Below are 18,213 nucleotides of genomic sequence, written 5' to 3'. Positions count from 1 at the left end.
TTGACAGCTCTCCTCGATAATTTAACAAACCAAAACAACCGTCAAATTCTCTCGAATCGCTTCGTGTTGCCTATCTGATTTCGAGTAACCAGTTGTCCTCCCATATATTAATTGAGCACCCGTCACCAAAATTCCAAGCCCCTTCCTCTCTTAACGCAAAGATGCCTTCTAAAAGACCTTTCCACACCAGAGAGTGATGATTTCTTATCTCAGCCTGCAGGAAAAAAATCCTTGGATGGTAATGAGCTTGCAAGATTCTGGCAAGAAGACAAGTTGGCCTTTAAATGAGTCGTCAGCCATGCTTGACTAGCAAGGCCAAGTTGAATGCCTATCGAAAAAATAAAAACCTCCTAATCTTTTGGCACTACACATGGCAGGCCACTTCACCCAATCTTCTTTCGCCCACCCCATTAGAAACTCCTAATCTTCATATCTATTGCTTCAAGAATTTCTTTTGAAACTTGAAACACCCCATAAGGTAAGAAGGAATGTCTTGCAAGATAGACTTTGCCAAGACCCTTCTACCTGCCTTGGACAACATCTTCGTGGACCAGCAACTCATTTTTCGCCGAATATTGTTCGAAATTCCCTTGAAAGAATCAATTTTCTTCATGTTAATTAATTAGGCATACCAAGATATTTCCCTTTCTTGATAATCTTTGAAATCTCGAGAGCATGAAGGACCAAAATATGCATCGGAATAAGGATCGTAGATCCAAATAGCATAACTTATTTTTTATAGTTTGGTTGATGCCTAGAGGCTGCCTCATACATCGCCGAGTGGTAGATACATCAATGTCTACCGCTCATTTGACAAACAAGATTGAGTGATCCTGAAAGAATAAGTGGGTAAGGGAATGACCTCTAACTCGCACTACCAAACCTAAAATTTTACCTCTATGTTTTGCTTTCTATAACAAAGTCCCAAATCCTTCAGAGTAAATGAGGAATATGAAGGAATAGAGGGGGTCTCCTTGATGGAGCCTCTCGAAAGGGGAACAACAAGACCTTGTGCGACATTAATTACTACTATAAGATACACTACGAACACATAACATGATAATTCTTACACACTTTTCACCAAAATCCAAAGATATCATTGAGACTTCAAGAAAGTTCCATCCTACTACATCAAATGCCTTGGACATATCAAATTTAACACCCACGTGGTTCTCAGGTTTCTTAGCCCATGAAGTCTTCATTTGATGAGCCATCTCAAAAAAAATTCACACATTGTTGTAGATTTGTCTTCTAGGTATAAAAGCCAACTTTTGTTTAGAAATCATGGAGGTCGTCACTTCCTTCAACCTATTGGGGTATACCACATTAGATAAGCTAATTGAACCGAAGTCCGTCACAGAGCAAGGGTTACTTACTAGAGATGAGAAAGATGTTCAAGGCAAAGAAGGACGCTGAAGAGTTGTTCTCTAATAGGGTTACTTCCTTTAACCTGTGTGAGCTACCTCTGCCTCGTTAATATTCTAGAAACCTTGAAAGAATCTTGGAGAAAAGTCATCCGGCCCCGATGATTTGCTCGGGTTTATTTGGAAAACAACTCATCTAACTTCTTTGACTATGAAAGGTATATCTAGACCTCTACTTCCTCCACCAAAAGCTTGTGAGAAAAAAAAACTTGAAACTCGAGTAACATCGCCCATATAAAGGTCTCGTGGAGATATATGTATCTTCGAAGTGACCTGAGATGGCTTCAAATATCTTCTTCTCATCATAAGTCTAGGTTCCATCAGTACAAAGGAACCCCTCAATATGGTCCCTTCTGTATCTTTTCGAAGTCACACTATGAAAATATTGTGTATTTGTATCTCCCTCGCTTAACCACAGGTCCTTTGATCTTTGCTTTCAATTAATCAAAAATCAAAACCTTTAATGTATCAGCCTACAAACCCTAAGTTTCAAACCGCCAATAGTCGATGGGTCGTTAAACCTTTTTGATGGTCAATCCAATTCATTTTTGAATTAATAGCTTTTTCTAAGCCAGTTCCCAAGTTACATTTTCATGTCATCAAAGAAGTAACACAACAATCAAGTTTTTTCATAAGTTCTACTGGGTTCAAAAATCTACCTCGCGAATTGTACCCTCACACCAAACCATTTATTTTCACCTATTCTCAAATTTGATACGGTCCAATAAAATTTCAAGGAGATGCAAGACTTCCATTTTCTGATGAACTGTGATCCAAGTATTTGTGGCAAAGACATGGTCAATCTAGCCATGACAAGACCATCCTCATGCATTTTTATTATTCCATGTGAAATGACTTCCCTTGAAAGGCAATTCAAAAAAATCACACTCATTTACTGCCTCTCAGAAATAGTCCATAAGCCCCAACCTTCTTGGATCCAAAACCCCCCCCCCCCCTCTTCGAGCGAACAAGTATCTCGTTGAAGTCTCTTATGCACAACCACGACAAATGAGAGTGAGTCGCAGACAGAAGCTTTAGCAAGGCCCATGATTTAAATCGATCTTCGTGTTGAGGCCAAACATAGAAACTTGTAAAGCGCCATAAACTATCAACAATAACGTCAATGTGGTGATCAGAGAAGGAACTTATATCGATCACCACATCGTCCGTCCAAAAAAAGAGCAAGTCCTCCTGACTTGGCATTACAGTCTACGGAGAAGCAACCATAGAACACCTTCATGCTAACTCTGATTGCTCAATTTTCTTCTTCTTACACTTTGTTTCATAGAGGAAGGCAAGTTTTGGATGTTTACTCTACTTCAATTGGAGTAGCTCGTGAATCGCCGCAAGTTTTCCTAACCCACAACAATTCTAAGCTAAATATGTCATGGCACCTGATAGAGGTGGTCGCCATCACAATTCGCCATCAGGAGAGAAAAAAATGGATTTAAACAATCAAATGAGATAGCGTGTTCGCGTGAAGAGAGAAGACATGAAGTTGAGGTCTGATTGCTAATGTAAAGGGCTAATGATTTATGTGTGGCTTGCCCTCTCAAATACTTGGGCCTTGACCTAGATCTTTGAGTTGGCCCAAAAGATATTTTAGAGTTTTTCGATTGAGATTTCCTTACACTATGAGGTAGAGTTTTGCACTGGTCTGGCTTCGAGTTAGACGTGCCTGCTTCTGAGATAGCAACACTTGCCTGAGGAAGAGTTTGGCTTGAACCAATTCCGAGCATCTTAGTTTGTTGGCCCATCTCCAATGATAGAGACTTAACATGTACATGGATGACAATGACAGAATCTGATACGATCCTACTGACATCAACCAGCTCGATATTCCTTGTACTTACACTCCTAAAAGCCTACTAATCATTTTTCCCCATCTCTTTTGGCTAGCGATGAATTGTCAACATGATTTTTGTTTCCTGAATGCTGGTTATTATCCTAGGGTAATAAAAATTAAATTTAGGATCTAGAGTAGCTTATTTGTGGCGATACTCCGATGCTCGGAGCCACATGCCAAATTCCATAGAATTCTTTCCCTTAATTGAACCCTCATAACATATTAAATCCTTATAATCCATTCCTCCACACTTAAAGCAAAAATCATGGAGTCTTTCGTAACGGAAAGCTACATGAAATTCGTGATTTCCGAATAAGGGAACTACGAATATGTGGTTTTTAGATATCCAATCCCTTACTAACTCGAAGGTAACGACTCCAAAAGATGGCGTCCGTCGGAGCATCCGCCTCAATGACCTTTCCAAGCTTCCTGCCAATCCCTCCCCACTTGAATGCACGATCCTTCTAATGGGAGTCCAAAGATGCGAACCTACAATGGTTGGGCCTTAAAATCGAGGTTTTCTACTGGATGCGCCAAATTGAATCAGCACGGAGCCAACGGGCATTTATCAAACTATCACCGTCCACAATACAAGAATTCTATCAAGATCTTTTTCCTCCTAAAAAAGTCAAACACATTTTCGCTACCTCTTTGACATGAAAATCTCCTAAGGGTTTCCATGTAAGAGTTAGGGATTCCTTGAGAGATGTTGGATGCACTTTTCTGATGACTCGGAGCCTTCTCGACGAGGCAGAACACATTAGAAGGGAGGATGTCATCGTTGAAGGAGATCGCTTCCTATCCATGGCCTAAAGCTGACACTTAAAGTCAGAATGAGCTCTTACTGTGGATGAAGAGAATGTTTCAAATTTTAAAATTGTTAAACATTATATAAATAATAGTAGACAGAGAAAATTTTATAGAGATGCATTTTAATGCAAATTTTCTATTTTGTTGAACTAAAAAAAATATATACTACTTCTAACTAAAAAAGAGATGCAACAAACTGCATCTTTACATCATCTCCATTTATCTAACATTTCAATATGTATGTGACCCCTCTTACAAGCCAAAGAAAAAGAGATGACTTGTTTCACCCCCAATTTCAGTTTTTTTACATCAATTATTTCTCTCCTAAACACAAGTCAATTGCGAGCTTGCCATATATTGTATACACATGTCATTTATTGCCATTTATTTTCAACCATGTGACGACTTGGTTGAAGGCGGTGGACGATGATTTTTGTTACACCTCATTTGAACTTCAAAAAAAAATGCGATTGGAGTCTGGTCTTTGTGTTGATTGTATTTTGTATTGGTGATGTTTTGGCCTTTTTTGATGGTAAGAAAATGACTTGACAATCTTATGCTCTTCTGTTATTTTTTTGTGTTTGTGGCCCGCTAGTTCTCTGTTTGCTCGAATAAAGTTGGAGGAGGTTACGATGTCTCGATTTTGTAGAGCTTGACAAGGCAAATTCTCGAAGAATTGAAAGGATCAAGAATTGGAAAAAATAGGAATTCTTATTTATTTTTTCAGTCTTGTCTTGAATTAACTTAGACTCCTCTGATATTTTTATATTCTTCTTATATAATTGGAGGTTGGCCTCAAATAGTATTTTGCTTTAGGATAGCGCTCCCTCTCTTACGTATAGTTCTTTTGAGATCATAACTCTTCAAATTTTTTCTGACATTTCAAGAAATAAGTGATTTTAACAAACTCAGCCATCTGAACGCAAGATAATTTAAAAATTAAATAAATAAACTACGACCAATTAATAATATGTGCAAGGACGTAGATGCACATTTGACTAGGACGCGAGCCCTATCCTTTGTTGAAAATAAATTCAGGGAGCTTCATATACATAGACAAAAGCCCCTTCACATTTAACTTATGCTACAATTTTCCTCTTGTTTATAGTGAATGTTAAATAATTCCCTCAGATTATGGTTAAGCGTTCATTTTCCTCATCTATCAATTTTTATAGTTTATCCAAATCGTAAAATGTTAGGTCTGAATCAATAAATTTCAGCCCATTATGTACGTTAATTGAAAAGAGCAAAATACAAATTACAATGAGTATAATTTTAATCTTTTTTTTTTTTCAAATATAACTTTTGCTCAATAATTAACAAAAACTTTTACCATGTCAGTGATAATATATTTTGATGGATCGAATTATGTAAGAATTGTAATGTTCATGGTGTGACCATAATTATTATACGACACGAGAAATTTTACGTCATTTATAAGTATTCCAATGAAAAATCGACATGTGGACGATTTATGTATATGTGTATATCCAGTTGGCAATTAACATATTAATGAATTAAAATAGATCTTTAAAAATTATTGAAAACTAATTAGTCTCTTTCTTCCTTGTTCCTCCGTAGTAGGCGTCCACCACCATCACCACCGCAAAAAACCCACCACCATCATTCCACCACCACCGTCACAAAAAAAATCAAATAGTAAATAAAAATGAATATCTCTGAATCGATGATTCTATCTTTGCTTCTATAGAGGTTAACACCCATAGCAGCGTTCTTAAGAGAGAGAGAGAGGATAACATGCTTTAATCTTTTTTAAAAAAAGATTTTAATTTAATTAACATGTTAATTGCCAACCCATTATACACATAGACATAAAACGTACACATGTCAAATTCTTATTCAAATATTTATAAGTGATGTCAAATTCTTATTCGAATACTTAAAAATGACGTGATAAGTACTCATCTAAAAATTTTTAAATATGACACATTTATTTAGAAGAAATTTTTTTTAGAAAATTTAGAAGATACTTAATTTATTACAATTCAATTTATTTGGCGTAAGTTAACTTCTTTTCAGTTTCCTAATGACTTTTTTTTCTTTCTTTCTTTCTTTTCTGCACACTACCTAATATATGTATTCCTAGTTTTATCCCTGGATACAGGTAAGTGAGTTGTAAATTGTAAAACGTGATGTGGGGCTGAGCAACTTTCTTTATTCCTCGTGAGTGATGGCTCTATACTACTTATAAAATTATTGTCGCAATCAATGGCATATAACCATCATCTGGCTCATGCATTAATTTTTTTTTTTTTTAAAGGTGTTCATGCATTAAAATTGATGCAATTATTATTACATAGTTAATTATAAAATTAAAACTATTAATGGAAAATAAATATTTTTTATTATTCCCTCCGTCCCAAATTAAATATTAATCTAATTAAATATTAATTTAAAGGATTTCACATAAATCAATAAAATATGATTTTTAGTTAATTTTTTAACATAATTATGATTGTATGGACTAAAAAATTCTCTTGAAATATGAGGGTGAAATTGGTGAAAGAGAGTACATAGAAACATGAGGGTGAAGATGGTGAAGGTGGTGAGGATACAATAAAAAAACATAATTAATATTCTTTAAACTTGTAAAAATTGACATCTAATTTAAAATAAAAAATTATATTTATATTAACATCTAATTTTGGACGAAAAAAATATCTATCTAACTAAAAATTATATTTATATTAACATCTAACTAATTTTACTTGAGAATTATCTTGGACTGTCCATGGTACTTGGACGGGGACGGAGGAGTGAATAACAAAAAAATGGCCGACAGAAAGAAAATTGAATCGGTCAAATGTTCAAATCGAGCCGCTATAAACAAATGGGCATGTTCTTCATGTTGGTTTTATTCTATGAGCCGGCATGAAATGCATTCTTTATCACATGTTGAATAATTGACGCGGGGTCGGGTCTCCTTTCCTTTCCTTTCCACTCGGTCGCCACTCTCCCTTAACTTAAAAAAGTCAATAATCCAATCCTCCAATTTTTACCTAGCATCATTTTTAGGGGCGGACTCACCTTACGGTCACGGTGGTTTCGAAAATATTTTCAAATATACATATTTATCTTAAATAATTTTAACGAAATATATAAAATTTAATGCGCAAATGAATAATTGGCCTAAACTAGTTTGATGGTTAGTAATCTTTGTTGATGTTTTTCCATGCTGTTGATATCTTCTATGAGTTCGAATCTAGACAACAATTATTCTCTCTTTTTTTTTTTCCTTCACTAAATAAATGTTTCATTCATTATATAAATATTTCGCACATCAAATCTCAATTGATATAAGATAATTAAATTTATTTATTATCATAATAATAAATTTAATATCTTTTTCTCTAGAGTATGATAATAGAGTAAAAGAAGTTTTTGGTACGATTAAAATTAATAAAATATAAATAAGGATATTTTCGATCCATCCTCGAGTTCTAGTTTCGTCCCTGATCGTTCCAATCCTCCATGTACAATAACAGTTCTGTACAATGCATGTCTTATGGCCATCATGGTCTAGTCACTAGTGGTTATTTTAGAAAAATCAGTTGCCACCAAAAATCTCATATCATCTGGAGACTCCGACGACCAGCAGCTCCGACATTTGAACGAGCAAATAGGGTTTCTTGAGAAAAATGTTTCATATTTTAGAGTTCAGAGTGTTTTCTATGACGAAATATGTATCCCCCTATCAGTTGTTTTCTGTTATGTGTACACTTTTTTTCATGGCTGGATTTTTATTTATTTATTTATTTTTTTATTACAATAGGTGACATTTTATAATACCATATCATATGATAATAATAATAATAATAATTTATTATTCTTTCCGTATCAAAATACATGATATTTTGAATTTTTAAATTCATTGATATGAGCATGTATTTGGTGAAATCATGTCCATATCAATAAATTTAAAATTAAAAAATATCATGTATTTTTTTATACGGAAGTAGTATTATATTTTGTTGATTTACATTAATTTAATTAAACTAAAGCGTGGCAAATAGTCCGCATTGGAAGGTTGGGACCTACATTAGTGATGGATGGGCTTAGGCAGATTTAAAGACAATTTATTTTTGGCGGAATATCACATGGCAATCACTGAATGGGCACTATACTATACTATACTATACTATACTAGTCATTTAGGAGTTGAGCGACTTTCATACGATCATCCTTGATGGTACCATTTTGGATTTAGAATTTGAAATTTCAACTAATTATTTTTGCTAACCACAAGTTCAAGGTATATATATTCATTCATAGGCTAATCCAGTTTTATGTGGGACTTGGGTAAATTTTCTTCATTTGACTTTGGGGCATGTGTTTTGGTGGGAACCTTTTCAATTTCTTTGGGCAAGCCTTTGTTCGCATATCTATATATAGGGACAAAACCTAGTAGTGAGCCCGGAGGGACATCCCTTTTTGATGAAAAATACAATTCTACTGCTACTAATCTACTATTACTATATATGCTTAATAGAATTTCAATGAAATGCTCATTTTCATTTTGGTGATTGATGGAAAATTACTAACTAAACTATCTGTCTCACCAATCTTTTTTCTCATAAATGATGATAACAATCGCTAAGAGATCGATTCTCCGAAACTAATAATTCAAAATATTTAGGGAGATTTTGGATCTCTGGAGAAATATGCTTCGTATTTTGGAATGTGTTGAAGAAACAAGTAAAAAAAAATGAGAGACGGGAAGGTGGCAACGGGCCAGGTTAATCGACGACCCGAAATTTTTATGGGCTGAGTTGGACCGGATCAAAAAATTGATGGGTTGAAAAATAAAACCCCGACCCGACCAACAATATGAATCACATTCAAAGTTTGACTTGACTTGGAAGAAATGTTGGGCAGAATTGCATATCTTAATTCGAGTAGTGACTCATTTTCTTCCTCATGTAGGAAATTAAGAAACATAGATTAAAACTAAATATTAGCATATAAATAAATACTAATACAAAATATATATCAATAACATTTACCTTTATATATATCAATAACATTTACCTTTAAAAAAACACTAATACAAAATATATTTTATTTAATATTTTAAATATGATGGGTCAATGGATCACCCACGGGTTGGGCCGGGTGACCCGTAAAATCAACGGGCCGGATTAGGCAGGACCAATTATTTTAATGGGCCAAATATGGAGACCCGAACCCGACAATTTCTCCGGGTGGGTGGGTGAGACCCGTGAGTCATTTTGCCGGCTCTACGGGATAACGGGACATGCGAGAGAGACTTGTTTTTATAAACTAGCCCTAGCAAGTAGGATGAATGATTCACATGTGAAGTTGAAGGCCAATTGTGATTTGTCTATATGCCCTTTTTGTGATGAAAGGCACTTTTGCCACTCCTCCTGACAACTCCATTTCATCATACAGTATATATTATCACTCTTCAACAATTCATGATACCTCTTCTGCTGTATTATATTATACCTCAAGTCAAGCTTACTTCAATTCACTGCCTTCTCCTCTTTCTAACTCTTCTTCTCTTGCAAATCACTCAAGCAGACCAGAAAGCTAAATTAATGGACCGAATTCTAAAAGAATAACAAATCCCATCAACAACTTCAAATCATAACGATTCCCACCCACCATTGTGGCATTGCATTATTACTGATCTAACATACACATATAAACTTTCAGCATTTGAACTGATTGGTAAGAAAGAACTAATAGCTATCTGTTAATCAGCCACATCTTCTGTTCAGAACATGATGGAATCACCACAAGTTACAATTAAGGACGAACAAACTAAACCCAAATTCAATTGTAAATGACTCCTGCCTTAGGAAGAACAAGCATACAAGACAATGTCAATGAATTTTACCAGCAAAGACAATGTCAATGAATTTTACCAGCACGGCACGATTGGGAAAGTATGATTTTCTTTAACAAAAGGATATGTTCTGAATTCTGATTAAAAAAAAAAATTCAAGACAATGTCAATGGACACTCTCTAGCAACAAAACAATCCCACATAAACTAAATCAATCTTAAACTCTGCTCAAACCTAGATATTATACCCACAACCTAGCTATGGGAAACTTTGTTAGTGAATTTGTACTAAAAAAGGGCTATCAAATGGTTTTCATATCATAAGGGAATTTTTCTATAATCTTCAGAGCGAGTCTACTAATTTACTAATAGGTTTCGTCTAAGGGCACCTGAGCAGTCCATCGGCGTTACACGCCGTGCAGCTTCTAAAACCCAGTTTTCTGAAAGTAGATCTTATGGGACCCACTGCATTCTCCGCACAGAACGAATCGCAGCCCTCCGCACAGATCGCAATCGACGGTTCCAACACCGCCAAGTGGCGGAGAAGCTTCAGCAATGAGTTTCTGGAGCTCCCCGTTCTCGTGTAACCGCACGATCTCCTCCGCTCCTCCGACGTACTTCCCGGCGATGAAAACAGCCGGGAGAGATGAGATCTTCTCTTTCATAATTCCCTGTAGCTCGTCTATGAGGTTGGAATCCATGGACAAATCCCGCTCGTCGATTGGGATCCGATAACCTCTGAGGATGGCACGGACGGTCCGACAGTCCCTCGAAGGTTCTCCTGACTATACGAAGACTAGTGAAGTAGAGAATGGCGCCGTCCTTGGGATTTTACGATTGATGGAGCTCCGAGTCCTAAGAAGAATAGAAGGAGGTGTCGGGTATTTGGGTTTAGAATCGGGTTCGGGTCGGACAACAGCAACGTCGTCATTGAAGAGGATTTCGATGTCTTTGAAAGAGAGAAGAGAGAAATTAATGGAAGTTGAAAAGTTAAATCTCTTCTTCTTGGGCATCCACATGAATGAATGAGAAGGTAGAGAGATAGAAGAGAGGTAGTAATAATATTCGATTGAACTGTCTTCTCTTCTCTTCTTCTTCTGCTTCTTCTTCTCTAAGAAAGAAAGAAAGAAAAAACATTTACCGCTGTTTTTCCCTAATATTACTACTGTCTGAAAAAGCGTCTTTGCACGTGCTTCCTTCCGCGTCCTTTTTTTAATTTCACTTTTTCAATTAAAATATTTTAATTTATGTTAATTTAGAATAAATTAATAAAATTTATTTTTTAATATAAATATCATCGTATAAATTAAAAAAAAATTATGAAAGATATGTAAGTGAAGTTGGTGAGAGTACATGAAAATGAATGTAATGAATATATAATGAAAAAATATAATTAATGTCTTTAAATTTATCAAAATTTACATAAAAAATTATGTTATTTTATACGAAGGAAGTATTTTGTTGCCTCTTTCATAAATACAGTACTAAATCGCTCCTACTCTATTTATTTTTCTCAAGAAGCAATTAACCAACACAAATCTTCCGGCCACTTTGATCACTTGCTAAAAAAAGATGATAAAATGACATCAATATGTATGAGGCCCAGCCCATTAGGCCCAATATTATTTCTCATGACAAAACCTACAAACTTTTTGGCAATTAATTAGTGAACAATTTTTTCTCGTCCGATTATTTTCCTAATGATCGACATAGGACAATTATCACGCATCCTCATAGCAAGCATAAAGTTCACCATTTTCAATCCCATTGCAAACTATTATACTGAAATTCAAAACATATAGTAATAGTAGTACTAATATAATTAAAAAAGCAACAAAGACTTCTGTGTGTATAATAATGTGACATAAAAAACGAACCTGAAAAGGAGTAATTAATCAAGTGGACATTTAATTTGATCTGCAACGATGGAACACCGGGAAACAAGCCGAGCACCTCACCAAACCGTTCACATTGCACGCATCGCATTCCCTGAAACCCTTCTCCTCCCGCCCGTAGATCTTGTGGGACCTATGGCACACCTCGCACACACGAATCGCACCCCTCCACACCCCTCGCAGCTGTTGCTGGAGGAGTAGACCCCACCACAGCCAGACCCCCTCGGCCGCATGGCAAGCGGTCAATCATCCTCCTCAGCTCTCCGCTCTCGTGCAGCCCTTGGATCTCCTCTGCCCCGCCGATGTATTCCCCGCCCATGAAAACCGCTGGAAAACTGATGTTCTTACGAATGGATTTCATCAGCTCGTGAAGCTCGTCTATGAACTTGCAGTCGATTGACAAATCTCGCTCGTCGATTTCGACACGTCGATGATATCCTTGGAGGATCGCACGGACGGTGCGGCATTCCTCGAATGTCCTTCGGATTATATGGAGGCTAGTGAAGTACAAGACTATGCTTGACTTTGTGTTCCGGTGCTGGTGATCGACTGGGCCCATGCAGCGTTTATCTCCTTGCCGGAGCTCCGAGTCCGTTGGATAATTGACGGCGATCTCGGGTGGCGGAATTGATATCGGGTTCTGATTCATTGCAGAGGTTTTCCACGTCTTTGAAAGAGGAGATTGAAAATTCCTCGGAGAGTTTGGGGTGGAATAAGGAATCTTCCTTTGTTTTTTTGAACGTGATGAGATTGACAGCCATGGCAGCCACATGATCAGAATTACAGACAAGTGTTTAGAGTCGTGATGAAATGATCACTCAGTAAACTGAAAATTCATGCCAATATATATAAAAGATTTTTCTTTAAAAAAAATATATTATAATAGGCAGGGTCAAATTTTATAAATGGAATGGTAATCTTGTGACCAAATGTAGAATCAAATCCAATGTACTCATCCAAACTAATATAGATTTTTCTAATTTATAATATTTTCTAGTCAATTACTAGCTTAGAAGGTCATGAATGATTGATTTACTTTCGGTTATGTCATGTAATATATATGAAATTAGCAAATTTGAAAAGATGTAAAGAGATAATTTATTGTTGCATAAAAATCTATTGAGCTAATATGGTGTGTATATATATATATATATATATACGGTCGCGGAGCTACGCTTTGTATAATGATCATTAAATCTATTATAATTTAAAAAATATATTATATATTCATTTTAAAATTAATTTAAATTTCTTTTTAAATTAATTTGATTTTATTTTAAAATGATTTGATCCCATAAATTTATAAACTCAACTATTTTTTCTATCTCTAATTAATTGTCACATTTTTTATATAAAATATATAAAAAATATGATAATTAATTAAGAACGAAAATAATATGATATTTAAAATTTAAATTCAGGATCCTAACTTCACCACTAATAAAGATTATGATAATACATGAACATATTAATTAGCGGTAGGAGGAAAGAAAATCCAATAAAATCTTTTCCTTTTTTACATAAATAAAAATTCAAACTTTGTAGTCAAAGATATAGGTTTCGTTTTTGATATATATTTCTTCCAAACTAAAAATAGTATAGCCAATTTGCACTATTATTTTTTATTTTTTGAAAGTAGCCAATCTGCACTTTTAAGGTTAAGACAATATATTGGAAACTAATTTTCGAATGCTGTTCCAAATAAATAAATAGAAACCATATTTTGATCCACAATGAAATAAACTTGAAAATAAAGAAAGAAAGAAAGAACGAGTAACCAATTAATAAGCATCGCCTGCCCTTTCCACATTCTCTGTCAGATCTTGAATTTTTAATGGCAAATGGAACGGTTTTTATTATGTATAAGGAATATTCATAACATGAAGTTTTCAGTTGAAACTACTGTATATATGCTTTTTCTCTGTATCATTGAAACAAATGTTAACGGGACAGAAACAAAAAATTGATAATAGCGCATGTAACTATGAATACGACTTCCTTTTCTCTTAGTATATTCTTTTCTATTAACCAATGATCTATAGTAATGGTCTGAAGAATATTCACCACAGTAACAGAAATATGAATCATATAATGTATATTCCCTTTTTTGTTTCTGTAGGTATAAAAAAACTCTGTTTAAGGTCTTAGTTTTCTAGCTGCTTGACTTGGACGCCAGAATCCCTTCTTCCCCACCATAAACTGGTCTTGATAGAGGTTCGTTGACCAGTGGAGCGACTGTAGAATAGGTGTAAGCTTGTTAATAACTTCCATGGTGTCGTGAACCAAAATATATCCCCCTGGCCTCAATACACGATCCACCTCCACAACTATGTCTATAATGTCGCATCTGAACAAAAATAAATAAATAAATAAATAAATCATACAATTGATGAACATTATATAAAACCCAATTTGAAAGCAATCAGCTATTTTAAAGATACATACTATGGGTAGCCAGAGAGAGTAAAAAATATAACAGTAATGGAAAATACACTTTAGATTTTGTCACTGTACCTTTGTGTGATGTTTCTGAAGTAAAAACTTGAATGGAGCAGATCGAATGATCGAGGGTAGGTGTTAAAAGACTCACACCAGTCGTGATAAACTCCAATCAGCCCTCTGTCAAAAATAACCGGTAGAGTGTCTTGTGTGTCAATTGGGACAATGTTCATTACCCAAACAGGTTCATCCACTAACGCAGCAGCAAATCTGTGTGAAAATTCCTCAAGTACATAAGCGACATGGATTGAATAACAAATCTGGCAAGCTAAAGCAGATACAAATGGTTTTAAATAGCATATAAAAACCATTGAAGAACAGTGAGTACCCTCCATAACCGGCATTCATATCCATCACATTCCGTACACTTTTCCAATTAATAGAGAGCCCATCAAGATACACATCTGAGACGAGAGCCGCCCAATGCTTAGTGTCTTCCTGAAACACTTCTGAGGCATCTCGGTCCATTGAAAGGCTTGGAGGTTTACTGCTCAGCCTTTTCGGCCATGGAGCGGGCCAGGAATTCCATTTAACCTTTCTGTCAGCTGGTAGATTAGGAAGACACTGACTGAGAGGAGAGTACCTGAAAACGAGGAAAAATCACAATGCTGGAACAACAAAGCTGATGGAGATAACAGATACTGACATGAGAAGTTGCAAAATAATACCAAGAAATTGGGAATCACTCTGATTGCACACTGGAGGATCTTTCACGTTTCGATTCTCATAACAGGAAGATGAAACAGGCTTCTGATATATTACAAGTCCAATTCCAGATGAATCAATTGTCTTGGCCACAATCTTCCAGCACATAGCTTTTGTCAACTTCACCATAGCTGCATGAAAGAAAGAACAGATTTAAATTTTATAAGGTCAATTAAATGGGAGAAACACAGGGTCTTAACAGGGAAAAAAGATCTGCAGAGCCAGATGATAGGCCACAAACCTTCCCAAACTTTGCTGTCTCTTTCATCATTGCGATAAACCGGTGTAGCAGACCACACAAAGTAACCCTCCGGACCTCAGTATCCTATTAAGTTCCATCAATGGCTTTCCACCTGCAATAAGACCCAAAAATAATATTTATTCTCCAATCCCAGATAAGGTTAGCTGATTATAATAACAACATAAATATGAGAGATATAAGAAATTGACAGACATGAAATTATATATACCATCTGCATCCCAGTGAACCCTGCACCGTGCACAATGAATCACATCATATGCACCATTTGGAAAAATCAACTTCTGTGTTCCTATGACAGAAAGTGTGGCCGGAATTCCTCTTTCGAGAGCAAACTGAATCTGAGCTTCATGTTCATCCTTTGGGGCAAGAGACATTGTAATAACATCTTTGTCCAACAAATAGCCACCAAAGCTGGCTACACCACAACCAACATCTAAAACAACCCTGATGTTCTTCCCCCATTTAATAGCTGGAAAAGTCTGCCATGTATGAGAAAGACAGAGGGGAAAAAAATGCTCAAACACAAATAAAATTCTATTTGTGGTGGGTAATAATTGTTACAAAAGAATGTTAAATTCCCCGAATGCATATCAGATTCATGGGTAGGAAAAAGAGAAGTCTATGAAATACCTTCTCTATAAACTCGATGTAATGGGTAACTCCTTCCTTGAATTGTGTGCCACCTCCTGGAAAACAAAGTAATCACCAGACTTGCGCACCCAGTTTTGGTCCTTCTTGTATTGAACAAGCTTTGGATGAGGTGCATTGTCATACCAAACCTAGAAACAAAACGTGAAGGACATCATATCAATTCCATACTCCAACTTTCGAACCAAGTTACTACTCTATCACCAAATTCGTTGAAAATTGCTGACATTTGGTCTCCTATAGAGCCATATATATAGGCCTCGCCAACTACATCACTTTATGATGCATAATAATAATTAAAGTAACTGAAAGTCTAAAACTAACAGGAAACAAGCTTCAATTCAAATCGGATGTAACTCCAATGTATGATCGTGCATAACGATTTAGCACATAAAGAAGCACTCACGGTTGTCCAGCTATCATAAATTTACTTCACATTATTAAAACATTAAGAGGTAAAACTGACAGAGTAAAGCTACATCACTTTTGAAGAATTGCTTGACAAAAAAAGTAAAAAAGGGAAAGTGACGATTAAAAAAAGAAGCTCAAGTACGGACCATATATCTGCTCTTAGGCCATGGAACGGGCAGCTTATAACCAAGGGGCAAAGGTATCAAACATCTAACATTGGGATTGGGCAATGCCTCTCTCTGTGCTCCATATGCTTTCTGGATTTGAGCTCCTTGATCGCCTTTTCATTATCCAAACACGGAATGTAGTCAACCGCCATCGGACCTCGACACAGCGCCCATGGAAGACGAATGGCAAGGGAGGAGGGAGGAGGAGGAGGAGGCCGTTGCAAATGATCATTTGAGTTGGTTTTGTTGGACGACGGAATCGAAGGCGGTTCCTTGTGTTTCGAAACGACGGCGACGTTTCGTTGTTGGATGAGATCGGAGAGAGAGTTGAAGAAAGCGGAGGTGTTGTTAGTGGCTGTTGTGGTGAAGAAGCAGAAGAAGATGGCTGAGAATAGTAGGATTGCGAATGTGAAAAAGAATGGAAACTTTCTCTCTTTAATCAGAGATGATATCATCATCGCCATTGATGATGATTTAATGAGAATGAGATTGAGAGGAGGAATGGCTCATCTCATATATGTATATATGTATTTGTTTGTTGAATCTGCGAAATGGAATGGGACCTCACCTCACCTCAGCTGGACTCGACTCGACTCTGTAATGCCGACATGCTTTTGCGCGCGTGTGCTTGTTGCCACTATAAAATTAATTAATACAGTTCTTCCATGATTACACTATTACTACCTCCCTCTACTAATATACTCCCACCGTCGAAAATTAGATACGGAATTTCACAAACCAATAAAACATATTTTTTAATTTATTTTTTTAATATAATTATAATTATATAGATTAAAATTTTTTTAATGAAAATATGTGAGTGAAGATGGTAAAATTAGTAAGGGAGAATATATGGAAACATGAAAATGATGAAAATAATAAAGATATAATAAAAAAATATAATTAATATTTTTAAATTTATCAAAATTTAAGATAAAAAATTATGTTTATATTAATATTTAATTTGGAACGGAAATAATACGTTTTTTAAAGTTTTAACACACAAGTAAATCAACCGTTATTGTTGTATATACAAATAATTAATCAATACTAATTAATCAGTTTCCCTACACTAACGCGAGAGTATTTGTGTCCAACTTATATATGATCACGACTGACGGTGGCCGGCCGCCACTCACGGCGGAGCCGTCGTCGGATAGTGTCGGATGACGGTGATTTTTTCATGGTCGACTCGTTTCGATATTTTAAATACGATTGTGAGGTTATCATATCTTGATTCTTTTGGCCTAGATCTGCGTTCAAAGTTCCGGTTTCGAATTTTTAATCTTTCCGATCTAACTTCGATTTTCACATATGTTAAAATAGGTGTGTTTTTAAGCGAATTGATGTGTTAATTGGTCGATTTGCATGCGTAAAAGAGGGAGTAATAGCTTACGGAAGATTGATTGGCGGCGGAGATCTCGTTTCTCACCGGAGATCTCGTTGGCGCCGTTTAGATCCGTTTAGATCTCATTGTTAGAGAAGCTTATCGGCTGCTCCCAACAATCGTTCGCCTTCGCCATGACTAGACGGAGATCGGAGAAGGAGATTAGATAAACTTTTATGAAATTACGTTAACACCTCTATAATTTCTCTTTTGTCAAATTGATTTTTTTTTTTATGTAAACATAAAATATGAGAACTATATTTATAAAAGGTTAAAATTAGAAGGACAAGTCATTTTCGTCTATAAAAACATCTATTTACAAACAAAATA

The 18,213-nt window shown here is 35.7% G+C and overlaps 2 protein-coding genes across 2 annotated transcripts; both read right to left on the bottom strand.

Annotated features, from left to right (window-relative positions):
- Positions 1–11,630: 11,630 nt before the first annotated feature.
- Positions 11,631–12,576, bottom strand: LOC139883812 (uncharacterized). Its single transcript, XM_071867935.1, has 2 exons — positions 11,969–12,576; positions 11,631–11,691 (listed from the first exon to the last, which is right to left on the bottom strand). The coding sequence occupies exons 1-2, from the start codon at positions 12,574–12,576 to the stop codon at positions 11,631–11,633; spliced, it is 669 nt and encodes a 222-aa protein (XP_071724036.1).
- Positions 12,577–13,940: 1,364 nt separating this feature from the next.
- LOC139883816 (probable methyltransferase PMT23) lies at positions 13,941–16,960 on the bottom strand. Its single transcript, XM_071867937.1, is given in 12 exon segments — positions 13,941–14,151; positions 14,319–14,513; positions 14,632–14,886; positions 14,972–14,978; positions 14,981–15,139; positions 15,250–15,322; positions 15,324–15,361; positions 15,479–15,749; positions 15,901–15,965; positions 15,968–16,049; positions 16,476–16,552; positions 16,555–16,960. Coding segments are annotated over 12 exon segments (1,839 nt in total).
- Positions 16,961–18,213: the final 1,253 nt, after the last annotated feature.

Source organism: Rutidosis leptorrhynchoides, unplaced genomic scaffold, assembly GCF_046630445.1.
Source record: "Rutidosis leptorrhynchoides isolate AG116_Rl617_1_P2 unplaced genomic scaffold, CSIRO_AGI_Rlap_v1 contig456, whole genome shotgun sequence".
Classification (NCBI taxonomy): Eukaryota; Viridiplantae; Streptophyta; class Magnoliopsida; order Asterales; family Asteraceae; genus Rutidosis; species Rutidosis leptorrhynchoides.
The sequence above is the reverse complement of the archived record's forward strand: the minus strand, read 5'-3'. Positions and strand labels throughout refer to the sequence as shown.

Coding starts and splice junctions, on each gene's coding strand:
- LOC139883812 (XM_071867935.1), bottom strand. CDS start 12,576: ATGTGGCTGCCATGGCTGTCAATCTCATCACGTTCAAAAAAACAAAGG. Junction 11,692..11,968: donor GCTGCGAGGGGTGTGGAGGG/GTGCGATTCGTG, acceptor TTTGAATTTCAG/TATAATAGTTTGCAATGGGA.